The following is a 25,978-nucleotide window of genomic DNA, read 5'->3' on the forward strand; positions in this document are numbered from 1 at the left end:
GTCCAGCCAGCCTCCCTCCTCCACCTGCTTTCCAGCCAGCAGTCCTGTTCCTTGAAGGTGTAAGCCCTTCACAAAGTTCACTGTCCTTTTTAGTGAAGTTTTAGGAGGGAGTAGTATAACTAGATAAGTGTGTTCCATCTTCTACCTGTAATTACAAATTAAAGCTTTATTTGTGACTTTTGATAAAGAACACTAAAAAAACTGGTTTGATTTGTTAAGTTATAGCACACATGTACAGTGAAATTCCAAACAATTCCAAATGATGTTGGTCTATTTATTACTGATCTATGGATATTCTTGACACAGTTGAGAGAGGCAAAAATGAGAGCGTTAGGAAGCCTGATACCCAGTAGCGTGTTGACAGGATTCAGCATGCCAGGTGGGCGTGGAGACCAGGTTGGCACGCGTCAGTGGGCAACAGCCCTTTTCTCCGCACTTCCCTTTTTTTTAATGGTTCAACATTTATATTTAATCTGTAATCAGGCATTAATATGTTATGCAAAATGGATTTCCTGGTAGGAAATGAAGGAGTGCTGCGGGAAGATGAGGGAAGGAAGAGATAGGAAGAATTTAAAAAGTATCAGATTCATGGACCTTAAGATGGCACCATAATACAATCACCAAACAAACAGAAAAAAATATGAAATAACTTGTTTTGAGTGAGTTACAAAGAGGAGCACAACCAAGTCAAGACCTTTTAAAGAAAAAGGCAATCAAGAAAAAAGATACATAGGTTCTTCATAAAATTATGGAGATTTGACCTTACTTAGATTTGACATTCGTGCCGACTGATGAAGTTATCTGTAAAGATACATATTTTTTTATCTTTATTGTTGAAAGTATTACAGATGTGTCCGACCGGTGTGGCTCAGTGGTTGAGCATTAACCCATTCAACAAGAGGTCGCTGGTTTGATTCCTGGTCAGGGCACATGCCTAGGTTGTGGGCTTGATCCCCAGTAGGGGGCGTGCCGGAGGCCTCCAGTCTATGTTCTCTCTCATCGACGTTTCTATCCCTCTCTCCCTCTGCCTTCCTCTCTCTAAAAACAATAAAGAAAAATATTTTTTAAAAAAAGAAAGTATTGCCCTGGCCAATTTGCTTAGTGGTTAGAGCATTGGCCCACGGACCATTGAGACCGGGTTTGATTTCGGCCAAGGGCATGTACCTCGGTTGCAGTTCATCCTTAGTTGCAGACCAGGGCCGGGGTTGCACAGGAGGCAACCAGTCAGTGTGTCTCTCTCGCATCGATGTTTCTCTCTTTCTCCCCCTCCCCCCCAAATCTGTCTAAAGATGAATGGAAAAATGTCCTCAGGTGAGGATAAAAAAATAAGAAGAAAAAAAGAAAGTATTACAGATGTCCCCATTTTTCCTCCACTGACCTCTTCCTCCCTGCTCCCAACCCCCTCCTGCTTTCCCCACACTGTTGTCTGTGTCCATTGGTTGTACATATATGCATATAAGTCTGCATTTCCCTTTCTACGTTGTTTGGATATTTTTTAATCCTAACCTGAGGAAACATTGATGTGAGAGGGAAACATCAGTCAGTTGCCTCTCTTACATATACAACTGGGGATCAAACCCACAACCTAGGTATGTGCCCTAACCAGAAATCGAATCTGAAAACTTTTGGTGTATAGGATGATGCTCCAACCAACTGAGTCACCCTGCCAGGGATGTTTGGATTTTCTTTTTTATTTCACAGTAAGCATATTTCATTTTTCTGAAGACAAAATTTTTCTAAATACATAATACATGTATACATGTGAATACATTATATATTAGAAATTGAATACTAAGTTCCAGTTTTATTTAAAGACCAGTAGTCAACTGTATGCAGAGAGAAAATTTCACGTATAGGTTCACACCTTTGGCTTTGTATACATTCTCCCTTGGTACCCCTTATCAGTTCCTGCCCTGGATTTTAAAAACAAAAAATCAGTCCTGGCTCAATGGTTGGAGTGTGGGCCTGAGGACCAGGGGAATCTTGGGTTCAATTCCCGGTCAAGGTCACGTACCTGGATTTCAGGTTCAATACCCGGCCCTGGTTGCACATGCTGGTTTGGGGCACATTGCAGGAGGCAGCCAGTCAATGCATCTCTTTCACATCGATCTTTCTCTCCCCCGCTCCCTCCCTCCCTTCCACTGTCTCTAAAAACCAGTGGAGGAAATATCCTCACGTGAGGATTAAAAAATTTTTTTTTAATTTAAAAAAAAAAATCACACGGTTCTTCCCCTATTCCTGTTAGAGACGCTGTTGTCTTTGCAGCCTGACTATTGCTGGCAGGCTGATCTCTGAGAGAAGGGCTCTTTCACATCTCATAGAGCAGAGTAACCTAGTTCTTCAGATGTGGAAACTGAGGCCCAGAGATCTCAAGCAGCTGGTCACAGCTGGGTCATCGTGTGTTTCCTGCCGCCCCACTCTTCTGGCCACTTTCCAGTTTTATTTATCTTCTTATCCTGTTAGCGTCTAAGCTCCCCCCCCCCAAAAAAAAAGCTCCACCATAATCTTTTATAAGCCTATCAAACTTTAAGGCTATTTTTCCATTCAAATCTAGTTATGCCACAAATTGATAGAACTAAAACGTCTGAACTCTCTGGAGAGATTGGCTACTCACTGACCTAGCACACACATGGGCCATAATTGGATTCGGGGTTCGTTCACCCTCTTTCACTACGTTTAAGTAGCTACCCTTGCACTGCACTATTCTAGAGCAGAACAGCAAAGCGCGATCCCTATAATTGTGTTACGCACAACCAGACGCACAGCCACGTAATTGTGTTACGCACAGCCAGACGCCACCAAATTGAGAGGCCACCTTTCGTTGGGGACAAATTTAGTTGCTGAGTAAAGTGCATTAGTGGCCTGCTTGGAAATGCTTGGGGAGGATAAAAAGCATTGCTTCCATAACGGACTTTTTTTTTTTTTTAATCTTCACCTGAGGACATTTTTTCATTTATCTTCAAATAGAGCGGGAGGGGGAAAGGGAGGAAGAGAGAGAGAGAAACATCGATGTAAAAGAGACACATCGAGTGGTCACCACCCACATGACCCCAACTGGAGCTGGGACAAACTGCAACCGAGATATGTGCCCTTAGCAGGAACCGAACCCAGAACTCTGTGGTCCATGGGCTGATGCTCTAACCACTGAGCAAAACGGGCAGGGCCATAATGGACATTTTTTAAGGACAGGAGCATGAACAGTATTGAGTGCTAGATGCTAAGGTCTCCTGGCACCTGAAGAACAAAAATGAAAACCAGTAGTGCTTGCTGCAGACATACTCTGTCTGAGACACTCCTCCAAGCACGCCACCTATTTATTCACAGCAGCCCTGCTAAGGACAGTGATCCCCTTTTCCAGTTGAGGAAACTGAGGCCCAAAGAGGTAAAATACTGTGTCCATGGTAACCAAGGTAGTAATGGGTGGAGCTGGGATTCCAACCCAAGTATTCGCACCTTCCACCCAGTTCTAACCCCTTCATTCTGCTGTTGCTGGTGTCTCGGGGGGGCTCTTATCGTTTGCTAAGGGAAGGATTCAGTGTCAGAAACCAAGAGGTGATTAATTGCATTTTTTTAATTGCATATATTTTGATTTAACTATAAAACTTGGACCATAAAGAACAAGTTTTTGAAAGTGCTTTGTACAGAGTCATAGAATTTAGAGGACTAGACCATGGAGATTCCCCCAAAAGGCACCAACTCATATCACCAGAGTCACAGGCAACTCCAGTGTGGAGTGCAGGGCAGCATCCTGCTCCAGGTCCCACAAGTGTGCTCTGTGTCCAGACAGATGTTGCCACTGCTGGGTACACCCACGTGGTGTTCCATTTGTAATAAAACCCTCTGGTTTCAAACAGAGAGCAGTCGGGAGTAAATGTTTCAGGGGTGGGGGGCAGGGTTGCCTGCCATGAGGGGAACTTTGAGACCAAAGAGGGCAGTAAGTCAGGCCAGGAGCAGGGCCTGGTAATGGCACAAGAACAGGCAGATAGATGAATGGAACAGAACAGAAAACCCAGAAATGGACCCATGACAATATGCTCAATTAATATTTGACAAAGGGGGCAAGAGCATATAGTGGAGTAAAGACAGCCTCTTTAATAAATGGTGTTGGGAAAATTGGACAACTGCATGCAAAAAAATGAAACTAGACCATCAACTTATACCATATACAAGAATAAACTCAAAATGGATAAAAGACTTAAATGTGACTCATGAATCCATAAAAATCCTAGAAGAAAATGTAGGCAACAAAATTTCAGACCTCATACGCAGTAGAATTTTCACTGATACATCACCTAAGGCAACAGAAACAAAGGAGAAAATGAACACATGGGACTACATCAAACTCAAAAGCTTCTGCACAGCAAAAGAAACAACTACCAAAATGGAAAGGCAACCCACTCTATGGAGGAGCATAATTTCCAATGATACATCAGAGAAGGGGTTAATTTCCAATATGCATAGAGTGCTCATACAACTCAACAAAAGGAAGAAAGACAGCCCTGGCCGGTTTGGCTCAGCGGTTAGAGCGTCGGCCTGCGGTCCGGAGAGACCCGGGTTCGGTTCCCGCTAAGGGCACGTACTTCGGTTGCAGTTTGTCCCCAGCCCTGGTTGGTCGTGCGGGTGGCAGCCACTCGATGTGTCCCTTCATGTCGATATTTCTCTCTCTCTCTCCCTTCCTCTCTCTCTCCCTCCCACTCTATCTGTACAAAAAAATGGAAAAATATCCTCGGGTGAGGATTAAAAAAAATAAAAAATAAAAAAAAAAAAGGAAGAAAGACAAAGAACCCAATTAGAAAATGGGCAGAGGAACTAAATAGACACCTCTCCAAACAGGACATACAAATAGCTAAGAGACATGAAGAAATGCTCAACATCACTAATCATCAGAGAGATGCAAATTAAAACAACAGTGAGGTATCACCTCACACCTGTCAGAATGGCCACCATCAACAAATCATCAAACATCAAGTGTTGGCAAGGTTGTGGAGAAAAGGGGACCCTAGTACACTGCTGGTGGGAATGCAGACTGGTGCAGCCGCTATGGAAAACAATATGGTGTTATCTCAAAAAAATTAAAAATTGAACTTCCAGCCCTGGCCGGTTTGGCTCAGCGGTTAGAGCGTCCGCCTGCGGTCCGGAGAGACCCGGGTTCGGTTCCCGCTAAGGGCATGTACCTCGGTTGCAGTTTGTCCCCGGCCCTGGTTGGTCGTGCGGGTGGCAGCCACTCGATGTGTCCCTTCCACATCGATGTTTCCCTCTCTCTCTCTTCCTCTCTCTCCCTCCCACTCTATCTGTACAAAAAAAAAAAAAAATTGAACTTCCATTTGACCCAGTGATCCCACTTCTAGGAATATACCCTAAGAAGCCTGAAACACCAATCAGAAAGAATATATGTACCCCCATGTTCATAGCAGCACTATTTACAATAGCTAAGATCTGGAAACAGCCCAAATGTCCATCAGTAGACAAATGGATAAAAAGGCTGTGGTACATATACACAATGGAGTACTATCTCTTATCCTTTGAGACGACATGGGGGGAGCTGGAGAGTGTTATCCTAAGCGAAACAAGCCAAGCAGAGAAAGACAAATATCACATGATCTCACTTATTTGTGGAATATAATGAACATAACAGTCTGAGGAACGAAGTAATCCCAGAAATGTGGAAGTGGGGTACAGACTGACAATCCCCAGAAGAGGGGGTTGAGGGGAGAGATAAACCACAGAACTTATATGCATGTATGCATGAACAATGGACATGGACAACAAAGCTGGGGACAGGGCAGGGAGGGAGGAGGCGGGGGGTATCAGTGGGGAGGAAAGGAGAAACATCTGTAACAAAAATAAATTACTTAAAAAAATGTTTCTTGAATTCATTGGGGTGACATTGGTTAATAAAATTGTATAGGTTTCAGGTGTACAATTCTATATACATCATCTGTATATCGTGTGTTCACCACCCCAAGTCAAGTTTCCTTCCATTCATCCCCCCTTTACCCTCTTCTACCTGCCCCCACACCCCCTTTAGTTTCTTGTGCAATTTCGGATCAGATACATAGAAAGGGATCAGCTAAATGTCTTTCAACAGATACCAGAATACTAGTGTTTCTCATTGTAACTAGTAATGATAACATCAGATACCTAAGGTGGCATGTTCTTCTCCAGGGAAGTGGGCCTTTTGGTGAGCTCCTTGGATAATGCACTAAATGTGTTACAGTTGTGTGTGATTTGGGCAACAGGATGTACTTGGGCCCTTTTTAAAAAATATGTTTTTATTGATTTTAGAGAGAGAGAGAGAGAAACATTGATGGAAGAGAAACACATAGATTGATTGCCTCCTGAACCACCTGCACTAGGGCTGGGGATTGAACCTGCAACCCAGGTACGTGTCCTTGACCGGAATTGAACCCTTGACCCTTTGGTTCGCAGCCCAAGGCTCCAACTGCTGAGCCAAACCAGCCACGGCTGTACTCAGGCCCTTGTATAAAGCATCAAGGGCCAGAGTCCTTTATCAGAGGAAGGCAGGTGCCACTGCACTCCGGACGTGGTCACCTCCCTTAGTGGTTTGCTTTGCAGACCTGGGGAGCCGCCACTGGAGAGTTTCCTGAAAAGGAGCAGAGCTTGACTTTTACCCTCTGACTATGTGTGTTCCATTCAAGGACACATCTATACTCGCTGCCTCAGAGCCATGACTCCCTCGTGACGGATGTCGGGGAGGGACTCATCGTAGAGCAGTGTTACTGGTAATTACCCCTGACATAAAGGGGCCCACTCTGCAGGGATGTAGGTGTGGGAGTGAGCATGGTGCTGGGTGTTACCCTCCAGTTTCACAGACCTGAGACCAGGCACTGGTGGACAGACCTGCCTCGGGCTCATCTTCCTACCAGAACAGGCTTCCAGTGTTTCTGTCTCATGGTCTCCAAGCTCTGAGTTAAAGCCTTCTCTTTATAATTCATATATGGAGACAGTAAAGTGACAGGTGCAAGCCATGGGGAAGTTTCCGTGTAGTTTATGCCACAGGATTCTTTCTTGCCCTCTACACTGGACCTCCCACCTGGCCCAAGGAACACCATATCTAAGAGGGATGCCTGCACAGGAAAGTAGGAGTCACTGGTTATGAACACCTGCGGTTTTGTCCTTGTCAGTGTCTGTATATGTGACACATTTGTTGAGTGCCTGTCATTTGCCAGGGTAAGAGAAGGTGGAGGATGCCACACCCCCTCTCCTCCCAGGATTACAGTGAGAGTTCTGTGTGAGAGCAAGTCAGGGGGCCCCTCCAAAGGCTTGTCCAGTCCCCAGGAGACTGTCGGCAACTCCCCACCCTCAGGGCTGCTGGGCCCTTGGAGACAGGAAGAGCTGTCATTCTTCTTTCTTGGCTTGTATCTTTAACACTGTTGGCCTCCTACCAGGATGAGTTGATGGCCAGATGAGATGGAGAGTGGAACCCAACATAGGTTAATATTACCCCTATTAACTAGTACTAATCTCACAATGGTGGAGATGAGAAGGTCAGCAGATCCTGGGAGTGGGGACAAGAGGGGTCCAGCACCAATTTCATCTGCTTCACCTCTGCATGGAGGGTGGGGGGAGCACACATGCATACACATGGTCCCTGATCTTGTGGTTCCCTGTATGCGTCATGATGCCTGTATTACTTTAGGGCCCTGAGTTCCAGGGCTGTCTTCCAGGTCCTGGCACATAGGCCCTGTAGCTTATTTGACTGTGTTGTTCATCGATTCCCCCCTGCTGCATATCTGGGCCAGATGTCATGTTTGACAAGCTCAGAATTCATTGTAAGAGAGCTTGTGTCCAGAAAGAGCCACTCGTATCTGTCTGAGACACTAAAGAAGAAAGTAGAGAATATAAAATAGAAACTGAAAAGAATGTGTTTGTATTTGCAGCATATCCTTCCCACAGCTCTACGTTCTATCTGCTGGTAAACATATTCAAAGTTCTGGAATCTTCCTTTGGCAGTTTCTTGTTCGTCAAATGTGATAAAAGCAGTGACTTTTCCTGAAATGCTGCCTGTCCTGTGTTTTAGATAAGTAGATAAGCAACTGCTATGGTGCTGAAACTGTCGGTCACCAGGTGCATGCAGTGAGATTATTTAATATTTAGTGTTTCACAAAAAAATCTCTTGAATTCCTCTTGCATGTCACCTGTCCCAGGGGGTGAAGACACACTTCTGAATATGCAAGAGATCTTATAGCTTAAGGAACCTGATGCTCAGATCCTCATGACTTCACCCTGTTCTTGTTGTGGCAGAGTCTAGACTAGAAATCGTTTCTTCCAGGACATCTTCACTGAAAATTTACTTGCCTCAATTCAGAGTTTTTGTGTGGAAACCAGGCCTCCCAGCCTCCTCTTACATTGGTGTGCTACGCTCCCTCCCCCCAGGCCCTGGTGAGGATGCCCATTCTCGGGGGCAGAGGGCGGGCTGAAGTACACCTTGGCTCCAGCCACTGTTTTTTGAAATGAAAGTATCTGTCTTACAAAATTACACTGTTATTTCATGAGAAAGGGGCAGTGGGTGGAGTCGGTGGTGGGAAGTTGTGAAGAAAGTGAATATACTTCTTTCTATGTGAGCAGATAAAGGCGGGCTGAAGAGTCGCAGAAAAGCCAAAGGGGAGGGCAGAGAGAGCCTCAGGCTGGCAACAAACCACTTGGCTGTGGGATCTACACGAGATCTGCTTGTCCTGAGCAGGTTTCCACCCGGAACGTGACCCCGGGGTAGCAGATCTTTTCCTTCAGGGAGGGAGGAGGATGTAGGCTGGGTGACTGTGTCTGACACTCCATGAAGAGTTAGGGTTCTAAAGGGAACACTCATAATGGATTTTGAGCTGTAGAGTATCTCTTAAGAAAACATGAGTTTAAAGCGAAAGTGTGGATGTAGAAACTGCTGGGCAGCCCTGCATTGTTACCATGTCTATGCAAATTAGCTGAGCAGGCAGGAGACTGGAAAAGGGCACTCTGCTCTGTGCTAGGGACAGTAGGGACAGTAGGACCGCTTGCTGCTGGTAGTTGCTCTAGGAAACAACCACACGGTAGCTCCCTGCAGGTGGACAGCACGGCATTCTTACACAAGTGAACACGGCATAGGATGTGCTGTCTGCTTCACGTCACCACTGTCCCTGCATCTCCTTGACATGAGACCTTATAGGAGGGGCTCAGTGGCTGTGCATTACATGGATGCTGAGGGTCAGGGTAGAAGTTAATCTTATTGTTTCATCCACTTAAAGTGAATATTTCATTTAGTCATGTTCATCATGCTTTCAAGTTGTAGAAGTTTCGATTTATAGAATAAGAGGTCATTGTTGCCAGAGATGATCCCTGCCAGGACAGAGCTTGAGTGGCATGGTTGCCTCCTGAGAAGACAGAAACTGGTTTCATGGACTAGCCTTCCCTTTTAAAGTAGATCTTCCTGTCTCTGGCATCTAAATTTCAGTCCCCAGGTCCCTTCTGAACAGATCTTCCTTATTTCCAGATCGCGTTGTATCGCTCATCTGCTTAAAAGCCCGCTGTGATTCGAATCTCTCTACCCCTAGTACTGCTCACATTTCTCTATCAAAGTACCTCTGACTGAGAGATCAGGGTGCCGAAATGCCTGGTAGGAACAATTTCTTTGAAGACCTTGATTTTTTTTTTAATATGTTTTTATTGATTTTTTTAGAGGGAGAGAGAGAGATAGAAACATCAGTGTGAGAGAGAAACATTGATCAGCTGCCTCCTGCATGCCCCCTATTGGGGATCGAGCCTGCAACCCAGGCATGTGCCCCTACCAGGAATCGACTTGGACAACGCTCAATCCACTGAGCCACACTGGCCGGGCAAAGACCTTGATTTTATCTTAAGTTTGTGTAGACTTCCCATTCTACTCTGATACATGTAGCATTATTTAAATATAAACAGGTTTTAAATTATGGTACCTCTCAGTTAAATTTAATTTGTCCTGTAACTTCCAGACCCTCTGGTTTGAAAAGTGGGCACCTGGAGGTAGTCTTTCCCTTGAGCGGTGCTTCAGTGCCTCCAAGCAGGACTCAGCCTCCTCAAGCCAACGTGGCTCTTGCTCACTCTCCTCCAAGGCCGAGGCAAGCGCCCCCAGGAAATGCTTCCCTCAGCCTGCATCCCATCCCCAACCCCTGGGTCCCCATTGTACCTCACAAGTCTCGATCGTAGCACTTGTCACCTCTCACAGGTTTTAGTTGTTTTCTTTTCTTTATTTTTTTTTTTATCCTCACCTGAGGACATTTTTCCATTTTTTGTTCAGGTAGAGTGGGAGGGAGAGAGAGAGAAACATCGACGTGAAAGGGACACATCGAGTGGCTGCCACCCACACGACCAACCAGGACCGGGAACAAACTGCAACCGAGGTACGCGCCCTTAGCAGGAACTGAACCCAGGTCTCTCTGGACCACAGGCTGACGCTCTAACCGCTGAGCCAAACCAGCCAGGGCTAGTTGTTTTCTTTTAGATCAAGTACAGTTGTCCCTCCTTATCTTCGGGAAGTACATTCTAATATCCCCAGTGGGTGCCTGAAACTAGCTGGTACTGAACCCTACATGTACGATGTTTTTCCTGTGCGTACACACCTATAATAAAGCTTGACTAAAAAATTATGTGGCGCAAGAGATTAGTAATAACTAAAAATAAGAGAGAACGATTATAATCATCTATAATAAGTATGTGAATATGTTCTCTCGAAACAATGTACTGTACTGTCTCCCGCTTCTTGTGACGACATGAGATGACAGTGTCTACTCGAGATGAAGTGAGGGAGTGACATGGGCATTGTGATGTAGCATTGGGCTACTATTGGAATGACTTGAACACAAGCACTGCGACATCGCGACAGTCCATCTGATAACCGAGACAGCTACTAAGTGACTAATGGGCAGGGAGCATCCACAGTGTGAATATGCTGGACAAAGGGATCAGTCATGTCCTGGATGGGACAGAATGGGACAGCACAAGATTTTGTCATACTACTCAGAATGACACATGATTTTGAAACGTATGAATTATTTATTTCCCGAACTTTCAACCTAATATTTTTGGGCTTCAGTCGACCACAGGTTACTGAAACCACAGGTAAGGGGGACTACTGTATCATGTTTTAATGTATCTGTGTTGTCAGTGCCTGGCATGTGTGTTGGATACATTTTTTAATTATTCCTTACGATACAGCTGCGATACAGCTGCGTACTCAAGGTTGGAGCCTACTCTGAGACCTCAGTTTCCATATCTCAGTTTCTTCACACCAGGTGTGTTAGATCTGACGAGCAAGTCATACCCCAATTTATATTATTCATTTGGGATCATAATTGCTGGTCTTTTCTTAGAGCAGGAGAGGGAGACACTTTATATAAATAGAAAAAAATTAGAGATTACTTAGAACTTCATCTTGACTGGGAAATTTTTTCAGTTTAAAAAAAAAAAAGAGCCCTGGCCGGTTCGTCTCAGCAGTAAAGCCTCGGCCTGCGGAGTCACAGGTTACATTTCAGCCAAGGGCATATACCTCGGTTGTGGTTCATCCTCAGCCCTTGTCTGAAGCAACCAGTGGATGGGTCCCTCTCACATCAATGTTTCTCTCTTTCTCTCCCTCCCACTTTATCTGAAGATAAATAGAAAAATATCCTTGGGTGAGGATTAAAAACAAAAAGATATCCAGAACTTAAATTCTTCAACATAAACACTATGTAGAGGAACGTTAGAAAATGTATTGAGCCCTGGCCGGTTTGGCTCAGCGGTTAGAGCGTCAGCCTGCGGTCCAGAGAGCCAAATTTGGTTCCCACTAAGGGCACGTACCTCGGTTGCAGTTTGTCCCTGGCCCTGGTTGGATTGTGCGGGTGGCAACCACTCGATGTGTCCCTTTCACGTCGATGTTTCTCTCTCTCTCTCCCTCCCACTCTATCTGAACAAGAAATGGATTTTAAAAAAAGAAAAAGAAAATGTATTGAGCCCTGACCAGTGTGGCTAAGTGGTTAGACTGTTGGCCCACACACTGAAGGGTAGTGGGTCCGATTCTTGATCACGTGCATATACCTAGGTTGCAGGTTTTGATCCCTGGCCCCAGTTGGGGCGAGTGCAGGAGGCAACCATTATGTCTCTCTCACATCCATAATTCTCTCCCCCCCCCCCACTCCCACTCTCTCTTAAAAACTCAATGGAAAATTACCCTCGGGTGAGGATTAACAAAAAATAAATAAAATGTGTTGGGAATGTGTGTGTGTGTGTGTTTGAGTTTTGAAGTTTTTGGTGTTGATTCATCCAGAGTCTAGATTCTAGAGTGTTGTGAAAAGGCTTACTTGTGTACATACAATATGCCTGGGCTGTGCACACGGAGCACCTCTGGGGACCCACCAACTGGTGACTGGGTCCCCTTGGGAGGAGAGAGGGTTTTTTGGGGTTTTTTTGTTTTTTGCCATATGCACATACTATGTAGCCTTTTTAATGTGAAATATAACTCACATACAGAAGTATATAAAACAAACGTGATGAATAATTATAAAGCAAGTACTCATGTAACCACCAGCCAGACCAGGCACCCAAAAGCCCCCTCCAGATCCTGTGTAGGTTTCAGGATGCCTATTTCTATGCTCTATATAAATGAAATCATACTGAATTACTCCTTTCCCTCGCCTTTTACTCAACAGTATGTTGTAAGATTTATCCTTGTGGCGTGTAGCTGTACTTCATTCATTTCCATAGTTTGGGAATGTTATAAAATATCCACTGCTGATGGACATAGGGCTGCTGGGGCTGCTGCGAGCACTCTTACATAGGTTGTGGTGTGCGTGTGTGCCAGCCTCCTTTGGGTTATGTGTCACACCACATGTGTCTGCCCTGTACTTGACCTCACTAGCTGCCCTGTTCAGCAGTGTGTGGGAACTCCAGCTCAGCACCTTCGAGCACTGTGTGTCTTCAGACTGCTGAATGAGTGTCAGTCTGTTGAGTGTCTAATGGTATCTCACTGTGGTTTCAGTTGCATTTCTCTAGTTATTGGTGGGTAACGATCCTTTCATATGATTAGCCGTTTGGGGTTATTTTGTGAAGTACCTGGTTAAGACTTTTGCCTACTTTTCTCTTGGTACTCTGGATGTTCCCTACTGATTAATTGGCAAAGTTTATGTATTCTGGACATGAATCCCTTAGCAATATGTATTCAAATAATTTCCCTATTCTGTGGCTTGTCTCCTGGTGGTGCCTCTTTCTCCTCCCCCTCCCCCTTCCTTTCTTCTCCTTTTTGTCCCTGAATGCCTACTTGTTCTAGCACCATATATTTAAAGATTGGCCTTTCTTCGCCGTTCTGTGATCCAGTTATCATAACGTGAAGTGTCCGCATGTGCACAGGTCTGTTCTGGACTCTATTCTCTGTGGCATTTCAGGCTTGGCTGTTTTCATTAATAAAGCTTTACACTTAATCTAGCAAGTCCCTCACCCTGTTCTTCTGCCAGGGTCCTGGTTAGTGTTGACCCTTTGCATTTCCATGTCCATTTTAGAATCCCCTTATCCAGTTGCATGGTCTGTTAGGATAGAGATTGAGATAGCTCTGAATCTGGAGGTCATTTGCTTAATCTGGGAAATGTTATCCGCAGAGTCCCAGCGCAAGCACCACCCTCAGTGGCGGAGCAGTGAGAGCTTCCCCAGAGTGGGCAGGAGGTGAGGGTGCTACTCTGGCCATGTCCTTGCAGCTCAGGCAAGAAACATAATGACGTCAGCATCTGTGGATGGAAGGAAAACCAGAAGAAATCGGCAGATACTTCTTAGAATTGATGAATTAAGCAAATTGGCTAGATATAAAAGTAATACCCAAAACCTTTTTTCTATATCACAGCAGCAGCTAGAAAATTGTCTTTTAACTCTTTTTAAAATTGATGTTTTTTTAGAGAGAAAGGAGGGAAAGAAATAGAAACATTGATGTGTAAGAGAAACATCAGTTGGCTGCCACCTGCCTTCTGCCTCCTGCAAACCCCCTACTGGGGATCGAGCCTGCAACCTGAGCATGTGGCTTGACCAGGAATCACACCAGGACCTCTCAGTCCATGGGACCGACACTCAGTCCATGGAGCCACACCAGCCGGGCAAGAAATTCTTTTTAAAGATACTATATTTAGAGTAGCATCAGAACATAACAAATACCTAAGAATAAATCTAAATGATGTGTACCACATGTTTTAGGAGAAAATTGTAAAACTTTATGGTAAGATATTTAAGGAAAACATGAGCAATTGGAGAAATAATTCCATGTTCACGGATTGGAGGACTTGGAATTGCAAAGACCTCCACTCTCCCCAGATCGATGAGGAAGTTTCAAAGCCATGAATAGTTGAGACATGGAGCAGAGGGAAGTGAAGGGCTGAATCTGACAGGCAGTAAGTCTTACTTTAAGGCTCTGTGGTGCAGGTGCAGGGAGCAGCAACCGCTACCAGGGAGTGCCCATGCCTGCGGACACTCGTCTAGGCCAGAGGCCACACAAGAAGCAAAGTGAAATGATCAGTTCAGAAAATGATGTGTGAATTTTCTCTATCAAAAACAAAATCAGCCCTGGCCGGTTTTTCTCAGTGGTTAGAGCGTCGGCCTGTGGTCCAGAGAGTCCCAGGTTCGGTTCCCACTAAGGGCACGTACCTCGGTTGCAGTTTGTCCCTGGACCTGGTTGGTCGTGCGGGTGGCAGCCACTTGATGTGTCCCTTTCATGTCGATGTTTCTCTCTCTCTCTCTCTCTCTCTCTCTCTCTCTCTCTCTCTCTGTCTTCCTGTCTCTCCCTTCCATTCTATCTGAACAAAAAACGAAAAAATGTCCTTGGGTGAGGATACAAAAAAAAAAAATCAGACTTCCGGTCAAGACAGCGAGTAGGTAAACACGTTAGATATCTCGTCCTCCCACAACCACATCAAAGTTACAACTAAATTACAGAACAACCATCATTCAAAGCCACCTGAAATCAAGCTGAATGGAAGTCCTACAACTACGAAATTAAAGCAGCAGCCAAATGGAGACTGGTAGGAGGGGCGGAGGGGACAGGCTGGTTCCACACCCACATGTGTCAGATAAAAATCAGGGGGATACCTCGGCTGGGAAGGTCCTCCCTGAGGACTGAGGGGTCCTCATCCCACACCAGACACCCAGCTCAGGGTTCCAGTGCCAGGAAGAGAATCCCCATAACTTCTGGCTGTAAAACCAGCAGGAACTCTGAGGCTCAGGGAAGCTGAAGCAGCTGGAGCCCCAGGCAGCTCCTTAAAGGGCCCACTCACAGACTTATCGGACTCTCTCCCTCTAGGCTTGGAGGGGAGGCAGCTTGAGGGGCACCAGAGACATACAGGGAAGAACTGAGCTGTTTGGCACTGGAGCGAGGGCTGGAGAGGGGGCTTTCTCCGGCCTTTGTTCCTTTGGTGAGCCCTTCTGTGGGGTGGCAGATGCCACCATATCTGGGACTCCGGCAACCTGGCTCACACTGGTAGCCCCACCCTGGTAATTCCCTGAGGCCCTGCCCCACCCAACTTTCAGGCCCACCCAAGCTGTTGCCAGTTGCTTAACCATAGGATTGGCCTGTCTTGGATCCTGCTTCAGGTTTTTATAAATTCTTTCAAACAGCAGCATCTGGTCTCGGCGAGCCCCATACCTCTCAAGTAATACACAGAAACAAACACAGGGAGGCAGCCAAAATGAGGAGACAAAGAAACAGGTCCCAAATGACAGAACAGAACAAAAGACCAAGAAAAGGACTAAGCAAAATGGAGATAAACAACCTAACAGATGTTGAGTTCAAAATACTGCTTATAAGGATGCTCAATGAACTTAGTAAGAACCTCAGTGAACTTAGTGAGGGCCTCAAGAGCATAAAAAAGAACCAGTCAGAAATGATGGAGGCACAGTCAGAAATGAAGGAGGCATTAACTGAAATAAAGAATAATTTACACAGATTCAATAGCAGAGTACATAAATCCAAGAAGCAAACCATTGATTTGGAATATAAGGAAGCAAAAATAGCCCAATCAGAACAGCAAAAAGAAAAAAGAATCCAAAAAAATGAGGAGAGTGTAAGGAGTCTCTGGGACAACTTCAAGCGTGCCAACATTCGCATCTTGGGGGTGCCAGAAGGAGAAGAGAGAGAACAAGAAATTGAAAACCTGTTTGAAACAATAATGGCAGAAAACTTTCCTAACTTGGTGAAGGACACAGACATACAAGTCCAGGAAGCACAGAGAGTCCCAAATAAGATGAACCCCAAGAGGCCCACACCAAGACACATTATCATCAAAGTGCAAAAGGTTCAAGACAAAAAGAGAATCTTAAAAGCAGCAAGAGAAAAGCAGTTACTTACCTACAAGGGAGTTCCCATAAGGCTGTCAGCTGATTTCTCAAAAGAAACTGCAGACCAGAAGGGGGTGGCAAGAAATATTCAAAGTGATGAAAAGCAAGAACCTACAACCAAGAATACTCTATCCTGCAAAACCATATAAAGAGTTTCCCAGACAAGAAAAAGTTAAAGGAGTTCATCACCACCAAACCGTTATTATATGAAATGATGAAGGGTCTTTTTGAAGAAAAAGATAAAATATATGAACAAACAAAATGGCCATGAATACATATCTATCAACAATGGAATCTACAAACAGAGTGAACAGGCAGAACAGAAACATTCTCATAGATACAGAGAACATTTTGTTGGTTGCCAGATGGGAGGGGGGTTAGGGAAATGGGTGAAAAAGGTGAAGGGATTAAGAAGTACAAATTCATTGCTAGACTGACAAACCTCAAAGGGAAAGGGGTTGGGGGGGTGGGAAGAAACAAACCAAAGAACTTATATGCATAACCAATGGACACAGACAATAGTGTGGGAAAAGGCAAGAGGGGGCGGTGGTGGGGAGGAGGGGGTCAATGGGGGAAAAATGAGGAACAGTGTAATACATTCAACAATAAAGATATAAATAAATAAATAAATAAATAATCATATTGCTGAACTTTTGTTTTCTTAGTGGGAGAAACTTGCCATCTGCTAAGTTTCTTCATATAGGAAATTGAGCTAAGTGGAATTTAGTACATTTTAATAAAGAATCCCAAACTTACTCCAAATTGTTAGTTGGTTTTAACTTTATTCCTGCTCACTTTGTACTAAGAATAAGTGTATTAGAAAGACAAGATAACGCCATAACTGAAGGTTTGGCTCTGCCTTGGAGAGATTACTCGTTTGTTTTTGTTCACTTTCATAGACCCTCATGGGTCCCATGCACCATGCCCTTGAGAAGGCAGAGTGAACACTCAGAGGTGGTGCAATGACACATGGTCTCCCCATGAAATCGAGCTGCTTCCGCTGTTTAGCCAGTAGTGTGTATAACCAGAAAGTGTTTCACGCCATCATGAGTGTACCTTTGGGACAGCTGAGTCGACATTCTCTAGGCCTGTAGTTGTTGGGGTTTTTTTGTTTTTTAATTTTTTTTAAATAGAGTCTAGGGTGTGGGGAGAAAGAAACATGGGTTGGTTGCCTCCTGCATGCACCTGACCAGGTCTGGAGATCAAACCTGCAACCCAGGTACGTGCCCTTGACCAGGAATTGAAACCACGACCCTTTAATCTGCAGGCCAACGCTGTAACTGTTGAGCCAAACTGGCCAGGGCATAGGCCTCTAGTTTAGGCAACTGGTCTCTGTTTCATTGGGGTAACAGTCATTCGGAAAAAGCCATCATCTACATACCAGGGCGGCTTGGGTCTGCTCTCTTTGTGCAACTGTCCTGCAGAACTTGTCCTTTTGTATCTGGGAGTGTTTCCTTTCACCACCAAGACTTGTCATGTAGAAGTGGGCTTGGCCTTTTTTTTTAATGCTTTTTCTGTGAAACAGAGTTCACATGATGCCTCTTTGTGTATAGTGACAGTTTGGTGATTCAGCCTTATCATATCCTACGATTTGGTGCTTAAGGTGTTTTGTGTCACGTCTGTCAGTCCCTTCATAAGTGTTGTACACATTGCCTGCAGCACCTGTGCAGGTGGTTGCCATGTGATTGGCTGTTTTGGATTCACATGTACAAGCCTTGTGGCTCTCATGGCTCCTTATTGCCTTGCATGGTCTCCAGACTGCACACGCCTGGCCGCAGAGCAGTCTCAAGCACACGCCTCCTGCGTGTATCAGTTTGTACAGTAAATGTTAGCACATCTGACTTTTTTATTCTTTGTAGAAGAAAATATAAGTGGAAGTTGGTTGTCACCTTGGGTAACCCCCAGGGTTCACCCCCACCTTAGAGGTCAGGGGCCAGTGGAACAAGTCCACTCTGTAGCTTGCTCTGTGCCACTCACACACTGTGAGACCAGGAACACCTACTGAGCCAGAAGTGGGTGCTCCCACCTGCTCTAACGCTACCTTCATTAAGTGTCTTCACCACTTATTAACTACAGGCTTCCCTTTAGTAAATATGCTTTTAAAAGAATAATACATACATACTTACCTCCACCTTCTTTGTGCTATTTTTAGTGCCAAGGTCACTGTCTTCTTCCCTTCTCCCCTACAGGTTTTTTACAAGGATATTCATACATTTTGTTCCTGATATCATTAAGGATTGACTTTGAAATAATTGGGACGTATCCCAAGTTCACCACAGCAAATCAGTGAAAATGCCAGGGGTGGGAAGGGTAAAGAGATTTATACAAACCAAAGGTGCTTGTGACATTATTTGTGTAGAAGAATGTTACAGCTCTAAACTTTAAAAATAATGAAAAGAAGTATTAATTAATATTGAGACTATTCGCTTAAACTGTGATAACCTCTTTTATGTTCCTCTTTCTCTTAGATCTGCAGTTTCAACCTTGCGTTGGACTTTTGGGTGGTGTCATGGGACTTTTCCTGGCAGGTGTCCTTTTACACCTCTTTCTAGTTAAAGAGCCCTGTCCTTGGGCCACTCCAACAGGCTGCACTCGAGTTTTTTCTCATGTTGTGCTGTTTAGTTGATACTTTCTGTTGGCATTAAGACTCTCCATTAAGCCACTGTTTTTCATGGGCAGAATTCAAAAATAATTTTTTTTATTCTGCTCTAAGAAGTATTGTAAGATTTGAGTCAAATCTTAGGGTCATGATTTATACTGTAAGAGTTAGTCAGTCTTTTTTTTTTTTTTTTTCTTTATCCTCACCCAAGGACATTTTTCCATTTTTTGTTCAGATATAGTGGGAAGGGAGAGAGAAAGAGAGAAACATCGACGTGAAAGGGACACATCGGAGTTACTCAGTCTTGAATACCAAGCACAGAATTGTAATATACCAACAGTGTTAGTCTTGGTTAGTTTTTCATATTTGTCTCACATTCATGGATAACTAAAAAGTCAAGTACAGGTTCTATTCTGTTATACCTTTTTTTTTTTCTTTCAATATTAGCAGTGCTGCCTGACCAGTGTGGTTCGATTGGAGCATCATCTCCTACACCTAAAGGGCATGGGTTCAATTTCTGGTCAGGTCACATACCCAGGTTGCAGGTTCAGTTCCCAGTCAGGGCACTTATGAGAAGCAACCAATCAATGTTTCTCTTTCTCTCTAAAATAAACAAATATTAATAATGCTAACTTATAAAGACTTTATTTGTATTTATAAAAATAACTCCTTTATACTGTTAAAACATCAGAATACATAAAGGCCTAAAGCATATTCTTTTACCACTGATTTTTATTCCCCAGTGGTTTAGTCCTATTAACACAACAGAAAGTAAAGATGTTTTCATTATACTCACCATTAAGAAGCTAAACTTAAGTTGCATTCAGAACACATCTGACAGGGCTATGGGATGCAATGTTTATAATGTTTTGCTCAAATTGATTGTTATGATAGATTTTTTTAAAACAGTGAAAGTGTAAAAATAGCCAAATAAGATTTTTTTTTTTTATCCTCACCCGAGGACATTTTTGGATATTTTGTTCAGATAAAGTGGGAGGGAGAGAGAGAGAGAGAGAGAAACATCGATGTGAAAGGGACACACTGAGTGGCTGCCACCCGCACAACCCCATCCGGGGCCAGGGACAAACTGCAACTGAGGTACGTGCCCTTAGCGGGAACCGAACCCGGGTCTCTCGGGACCGCAGGCTGAAGCTCTAACCGCTGAGCCAAACCGGCCAGGGCACCAAATAAGATTTTTAAAAGTAAAGAGCATTCATAAAATTATAATTACAAACTTTTTAATAAACTATAAATAAAAATAGTACAGTAGTATCTTCAGTGTCTGCAACCGGGAAGAATTGGCATAATTGCTACACATTTGATATTTTCTTGCCTTTTAGAGGAATTTTAGATATAAGTTTTATGGGGGAAAAGAATTTCAATCTACTCTTCCTTCTTAATTATAATGGATTTGTTTGAGTGTTTTGGTAACAATGGAGTCTTCTTTCTGAATGTTGGTTACTGTCCTGTGTTTAAGAGTAGCCAATGCTCTCAGGGCCTTTTGGTGTATCTAAGACTTTGATGCCACCTGGAATGACCCCAGTGTTGTCTTGCATTCCGATGCCCTTGTGTTAGAGTAGCGGTTCTCAACCGGTGGGTCGTGATCCCTGTGAGGGTCAAACGACCCTTTCACAGGGGTCGCCTGAGACCATTGGAAAACACATATTTCCGATGGTCTTAGGAACCGAGACCCCGCTCCTCTATCCATCTCCAGGGGGGTCCGCCCACATGCAGATACACCCACATACAACATGAGGAACTGTATTAAAGGGTCACGGCATTAGGAAGGTTGAGAACCACTGTGTTAGAGTATATTGTACAGTCATGCCTGTGCTGTGCCATGCATCAGCGTGGTGGCCGTGGGCAAGGCATTTGGGCTCTCATTGTGTGTGTGCTCCTCTCTACGTTGTACATCAGTGTCTGCCTGGCACTGTCCTTACAGGGTTCATGGGATGTGCTTAGAAGGCTCACCTGCCACTTCTTAGAAGCCACAGTGAGAGTGTCAGGGGTGCCAGGGTGGCCCTTAGGGGTAAATACAGGCAGTGCCAAGAACATGAGAATGCCGGAAGGTTCCAAATGTACAAGCTGCAACTGCAAATGAGCTCATAAGGTGATCCTGCAAACTGGAGGGTGAACAGAGGGTGTAGAAGAGGGTGACGATTGAAATCAGGCATGGAGTCCATTCAGAAAATGAAAGCTTTTCATTGAAAAAGGCTGGATGTTTGACATTGAAAAGACCCAAACATTATAATGACGTTGCTCTTTTTAAATGGTTGCACAGTCACTGAGTAATTACAGTGTTTATGAATCAAATTTTGGTTCCCTTGGCCTCCTAAGTATCCTGTAGGCCCCAATGCCCTCACCCTGCTGCACACAATACAGGAACTAGGGGAACCACAGTTCCATACAAAGTGGATTGATTCAGGTTTGGGCATTAGGGGACAGAGAGCTGGAAAACATCATCACCTGGCTCCTGCCCTCTGTGCATGTTTAGTTGGGGAAGGGAGTGCTAAGTGGCCAGCTCAGAGTAATATATCTGCTCTAACTCTGAATGGAGTAGAGGCCTGCGGAGGAACTCTGAACAGAAGATGGACAGTTAGGAGTGGAAAAGAGGAGCCGGAGGACTCGGTGGGACGAGGTGGTGAGCCAAGCAGATGAAAGCCCTGCAGGCAGGCTAGTGTGGGGTAGTGGTCTCAGCAGCTTTGGTCTCAGGAACTCTTCACACTCAGAAAAATCATGTAGGACTCGAAAGAGCTTTTGTGATGTGGCTTTAGTTACCAATATTGACCACATTTGAAATCAAACCACAAAAAAAAGTTTAAGCATTATTTATTAATTCATTAGTGAAATGACAAACCTATTACATGTTAACAGAAATAACATACTGTTATGAAAATAGCCATGTTTTATAAAACAAAAACAAACTTGGTAAGAGCTGATTTGCATTTTTGCAAATCTTTAATGTCTAGCATCGTAGGAGATGGCTGGGCTCTCCTGGGTGCCTCTGAGTTCCGGCTGCCTCCCTGTTTAGGTTGAAGTATAGGAAGATGTGACTGCGAAGAGGAGGAGCATTTTAATAGCCTGGTCAGATCATTGTGGACGTTTTCTTTGATATTACACCAGAACTTAACAGTGAGTAGTTTCTTGAAGGAATCTGAAATGTGGAATCTGAAATCATATCAATAAACAGTCTGTACATTTTATTACATTAAAATCCAGAGGACTGTCTTGCACTTTGAGTGACTCTTTTGTCCTCGAATGATATTGAAACACTATTTATTGATCCCTTGGAAAATACTGTGACTGAGTTACACAAACCTTCTAAGACAGTTTCAAATCGTGGACAGATTTAAGTATCTGTATCAATAAATCCCGTTGTTAGTATCATCTGGTCTCATCCTCAACCTGGAGAAGCTGTCAAGCTCATCCTATCGGAAATTTTCCAGGTTTCTGGGAAGTCGTAGAGCTCCATTACTTCTAGCCCTACACTGACCCACCAGACCTATTTCTTAATCTTGTATCATCATAAAGGTTACATGAAAATAATGTGTCAATATGCGTAAAGCTTTTGGGATGGTGCCTGGCCCAGGTAAGCACTCAGTACGAAGTAGTGATTGTTATCTGTGCTTTTCGTTGTTGCTGTCATCCTGGGTGATATATGTTGCCCGTAGCCCAGAAGGGAATGAAAGATGCTTTGTGGAGCAGCAGGGTAGGCGCCTGCTGGATTTGTGTAACAGTTCATTTGGGCAAGCTTCAGACTTCCCCTGAAAGGTTACAGACTTCCCCTGTAAGGTTCTTACTCAGCCTGCACCTGCGATCTCAGTTGTCACGTTGGTGTGGGTGTCGATGCCCCTCACCAGGTCTTCATTTGCCTCGTGTTCCATGTTCACATATGCCACATGTGGTAACTGGCACTCATATAATATTTGAATGAATGCACTTAGAGAGATTTCGTTTTGAACAGCTCTCAGCATGGTTTTAGACTTCAGTATAGAAACTTGAACATATGAAGCATATGATCTGAGCAGTGGCTAGTGTTTTATCCTTTTCATTTATTTAAGGAATGTTAACTTCTTCTATTCATCCCTATCCCATCTCTTTTTTTTCTTGAATATCTGTTCATTCAAACTAAAAATAGTAGAAGGCTTAAAGTGTTTCACAATGCCCTGGCCGGTTTGGCTCAGCGGTTAGAGCGTCGACCTGCGGTCCTGAGAGACCCGGTTTCGGTTCCCGCTAAGGGCGCGTACCTCGGTTGCAGTTTGTCCCCGGCCCTGGTCGGTCGTGCGGTGGCAGCCACTCGATGTGTTCTTTCACATCGATGTTTCTCTCTCTCTCTCTCTGTTCCTCTCTCTCCCTCCCACTCTACCTGAACAAAAAAATGAGAAAATGTCCTCGGGTGAGAATAAAAAAAATAAATAAATAAAAATAAAGTGTTTCACAGTAATTTGGGGTTAAGCATTTTTTCAATCAATATACTTTGCTTTCTGCTTTTCAGATGTTCCTCCTGCTGATCAAGAGAAGCTTTTCATCCAGAAGTTACGTCAGTGTTGTGTCCTCTTTGACTTTGTTTCCGATCCACTAAGTGACCTAAAGTGGAAGGAAGTAAAACGAGCTGCTTTAAGTGAGATGGTGGAATATATCACCCATAATCGGAATGTGATCACAGAGCCTATCTACCCAGAAGTAGTCCATATGGTAAGTGACTGCAGCTTAACCAGCCTGTCCCAACCCTGAGCTACAGCCAAGACTCTGACATCTTAGAATAAGCTGAGACGTTTGAGCCAAACACAACACTTCCAACAAAAACATCCTCCTGTTCCAGAGTTTGTATTTGTGCCTTGAAGAATGAAAATCTCTGTGATGTGTCCTGGAGCATAGTGTTAACAACAGTGAGGGGAATTGATCGGGTGTCTTCTAGGGACCAGTTCAAGAGTTAGTTCATTTAATTCTCATAATTACCAAAGGGGGTAGAAATGTTAGAACTTTTTTTTTTAATCCTCACCTGAGGATATTTTTCTTTTTATCTTCAGACAGAGTGGGAGGGGGAGAGGGGGGGGGAAAGGGAGGGAGAGAGAAACATCAACGCGAGAGGGACACTTCGACTGGTTGCCTCCTGCACAACCCTGACCAGGGTCAGGGACGAACCACAACCGAGGTACATGCCCTTGGCCAGAATCAAACCTGCGACTCATTGGTCTACGGGCTGATGCTTTACTGCTGAGCCAAACCGAACAGGGTGAAATGTTAGAACTTTTATTTGTACTTATTATCTTATACTCTTTACGTTTGTTTTTCTTTTTAGTTTATATAACCTTACCATAATAATGCCCATACATAATATAGAAGTAAACATGTTCTCCATACATGTACAGGAAAATTCTAATAGTGGGTACAGTCCAGGTGGTGGTGGGACCCAGGTGGTATCAGGACAGTCCATCCTGATTGGCTAAGCCCGCCTCCATCTGTCAGTGCTGCGTGAAAACACACACAACGCCCTGGCCAGTTTTGCTCAGTGGTTAGAGCGTCGGCCTGCGGTCCAGAGAGTCCCAGGTTCAGTTCCCACTAAGGGCATGTATCTCGGTTGCACTTTGTCCCTGGCCCTAGTTGGGTTGTGCAGGAGGCAGCCACTCGATGTATCCCTTTTACATCAATGTTTCTCTCTCTTCTTCTCTCTCCCTCCCACTCTATGTGAACAAAAAATGAAAAAATGTCCTCGGGTGAGGATAAAAAAGAAAACACATCCAATTCTGCCCTGCAGTTAGCTCATGGCTGGTTTCATTCAGCCCCCAAACCTCAGTCCTCTGCTGTCTCCTACTTTACAACCTGTTTTCAGGTCCTTTGCAGGGACTCACTGTGACCTTAGTGGGTACCACCTGGAAACATTTTACATGATGCCTATAGTTACTAAAACTCCTACTGTTTGGCACTGAACTCCAGTTTTCCATTGTTTTTTGGAATTGTCTATATTTTATCTGCCTTTAAAATTAATACTCCCCAGTTACTAGGGAGTCTTTGTTGCTTAATACAAAATTTTAAATTCTTACTTTCATTGTACTCCTTACATTCAGTGATCTCCGCCCCCCCAAAGCTATATATTTCAGAATTGACTAGACTTGTTGACCTAAAATATGTTTATTTCTCACATTGGTATGTTTGCTTTGGAAAAGAAGATGTAAGTAATGTTCTTTTTATAATTCACAATCTGTTACGTCAGGAGTTGAGATCAACTTGATTATTTTATTTTATTTTATTTATTTATTTATTTATTTGGTACGTGCCCCTAGCGGGAACCAAACACGGAACTCTCTGGTCCACAGGCCGACGCTCCAACCGCTGAGCCAAACTGGCCAGGGCCAACTTGATTATTTTAATATATTTTATTGTTAACTCTTGACGTTTTGAATTTGCCAGTTTATAGTCAGACTGGGACTGCAAAGGTAGTGTCGGTTTCTTCCCCAAACTCACACCTGAGGAATAGTCAGAGGCGCATATACTGAATGGTGAATACTCTGAAACCTTACTCACTTAGACTAAGAAATAGGGAACTCTCTTTTTTCTCTTCTTAATTTCAGCTCTCAATTACTTTGAAGGGCCTCCTAAACCCCAGAATCACAAAGAAAAATCTCTGATATTTTCTCCTCATACTTTCATATTTTTTTGTTCACAGTACAGTTTATAATCCTCCTGGAATTTTTTTAATGCTACAGGGTAGGGATAAAACTTTATCATCTTCTAAAATGATTGAAGAATCATTCGTCCCTAGACCATGTATTGAATATTCCATTTTCCCCATTGATTTTAAGTGCTTTTTTTATTATATATTAAATTTATTCTATTTTAAAGTACATGTATTAATATATTACATATTAAATCTATAAACACATACATTTATCCTGTGTTAATTTACATGTATGGAAGGTTTTTCTGTTTTTAAGGAGCTTTGGCTGCCAGCATTCCCTGAGTCCCACTCTTAACCCAAGAGGGCAGAGTCTGCAGAGAACACATGAGTTGGCCTGGTCAGGGTCAGGTGCCTGCCCTTGATCCAGGTGTGGGCTGCCTGCGAATCGA

The 25,978-nt window shown here is 43.9% G+C and overlaps 1 protein-coding gene across 11 annotated transcripts in view; it reads left to right on the forward strand.

The window, feature by feature from the left end:
- The window catches only part of PPP2R5C (protein phosphatase 2 regulatory subunit B'gamma), a 149,908-nt gene that overhangs the window by 67,665 nt on the left and 56,265 nt on the right, over positions 1-25,978 (forward strand). For 8 of the 11 annotated variants that reach the window (XM_036263527.1, XM_036263544.1, XM_036263553.1 and 5 more), the window contains one exon: positions 23,406-23,605. In XM_036263527.1, the coding sequence (XP_036119420.1) occupies positions 23,406-23,605 (200 nt within the window). Of the gene's footprint in view, positions 1-21,954; positions 22,043-23,405; positions 23,606-25,978 lie in introns of those variants that run through there. The other 3 variants (XM_036263602.1, XM_036263591.1, XM_036263611.1) reach the window with 3 other exon arrangements.

This window comes from Molossus molossus, unplaced genomic scaffold (genome assembly GCF_014108415.1).
Source record: "Molossus molossus isolate mMolMol1 unplaced genomic scaffold, mMolMol1.p scaffold_m16_p_1, whole genome shotgun sequence".
Taxonomy (NCBI): Eukaryota; Metazoa; Chordata; class Mammalia; order Chiroptera; family Molossidae; genus Molossus; species Molossus molossus.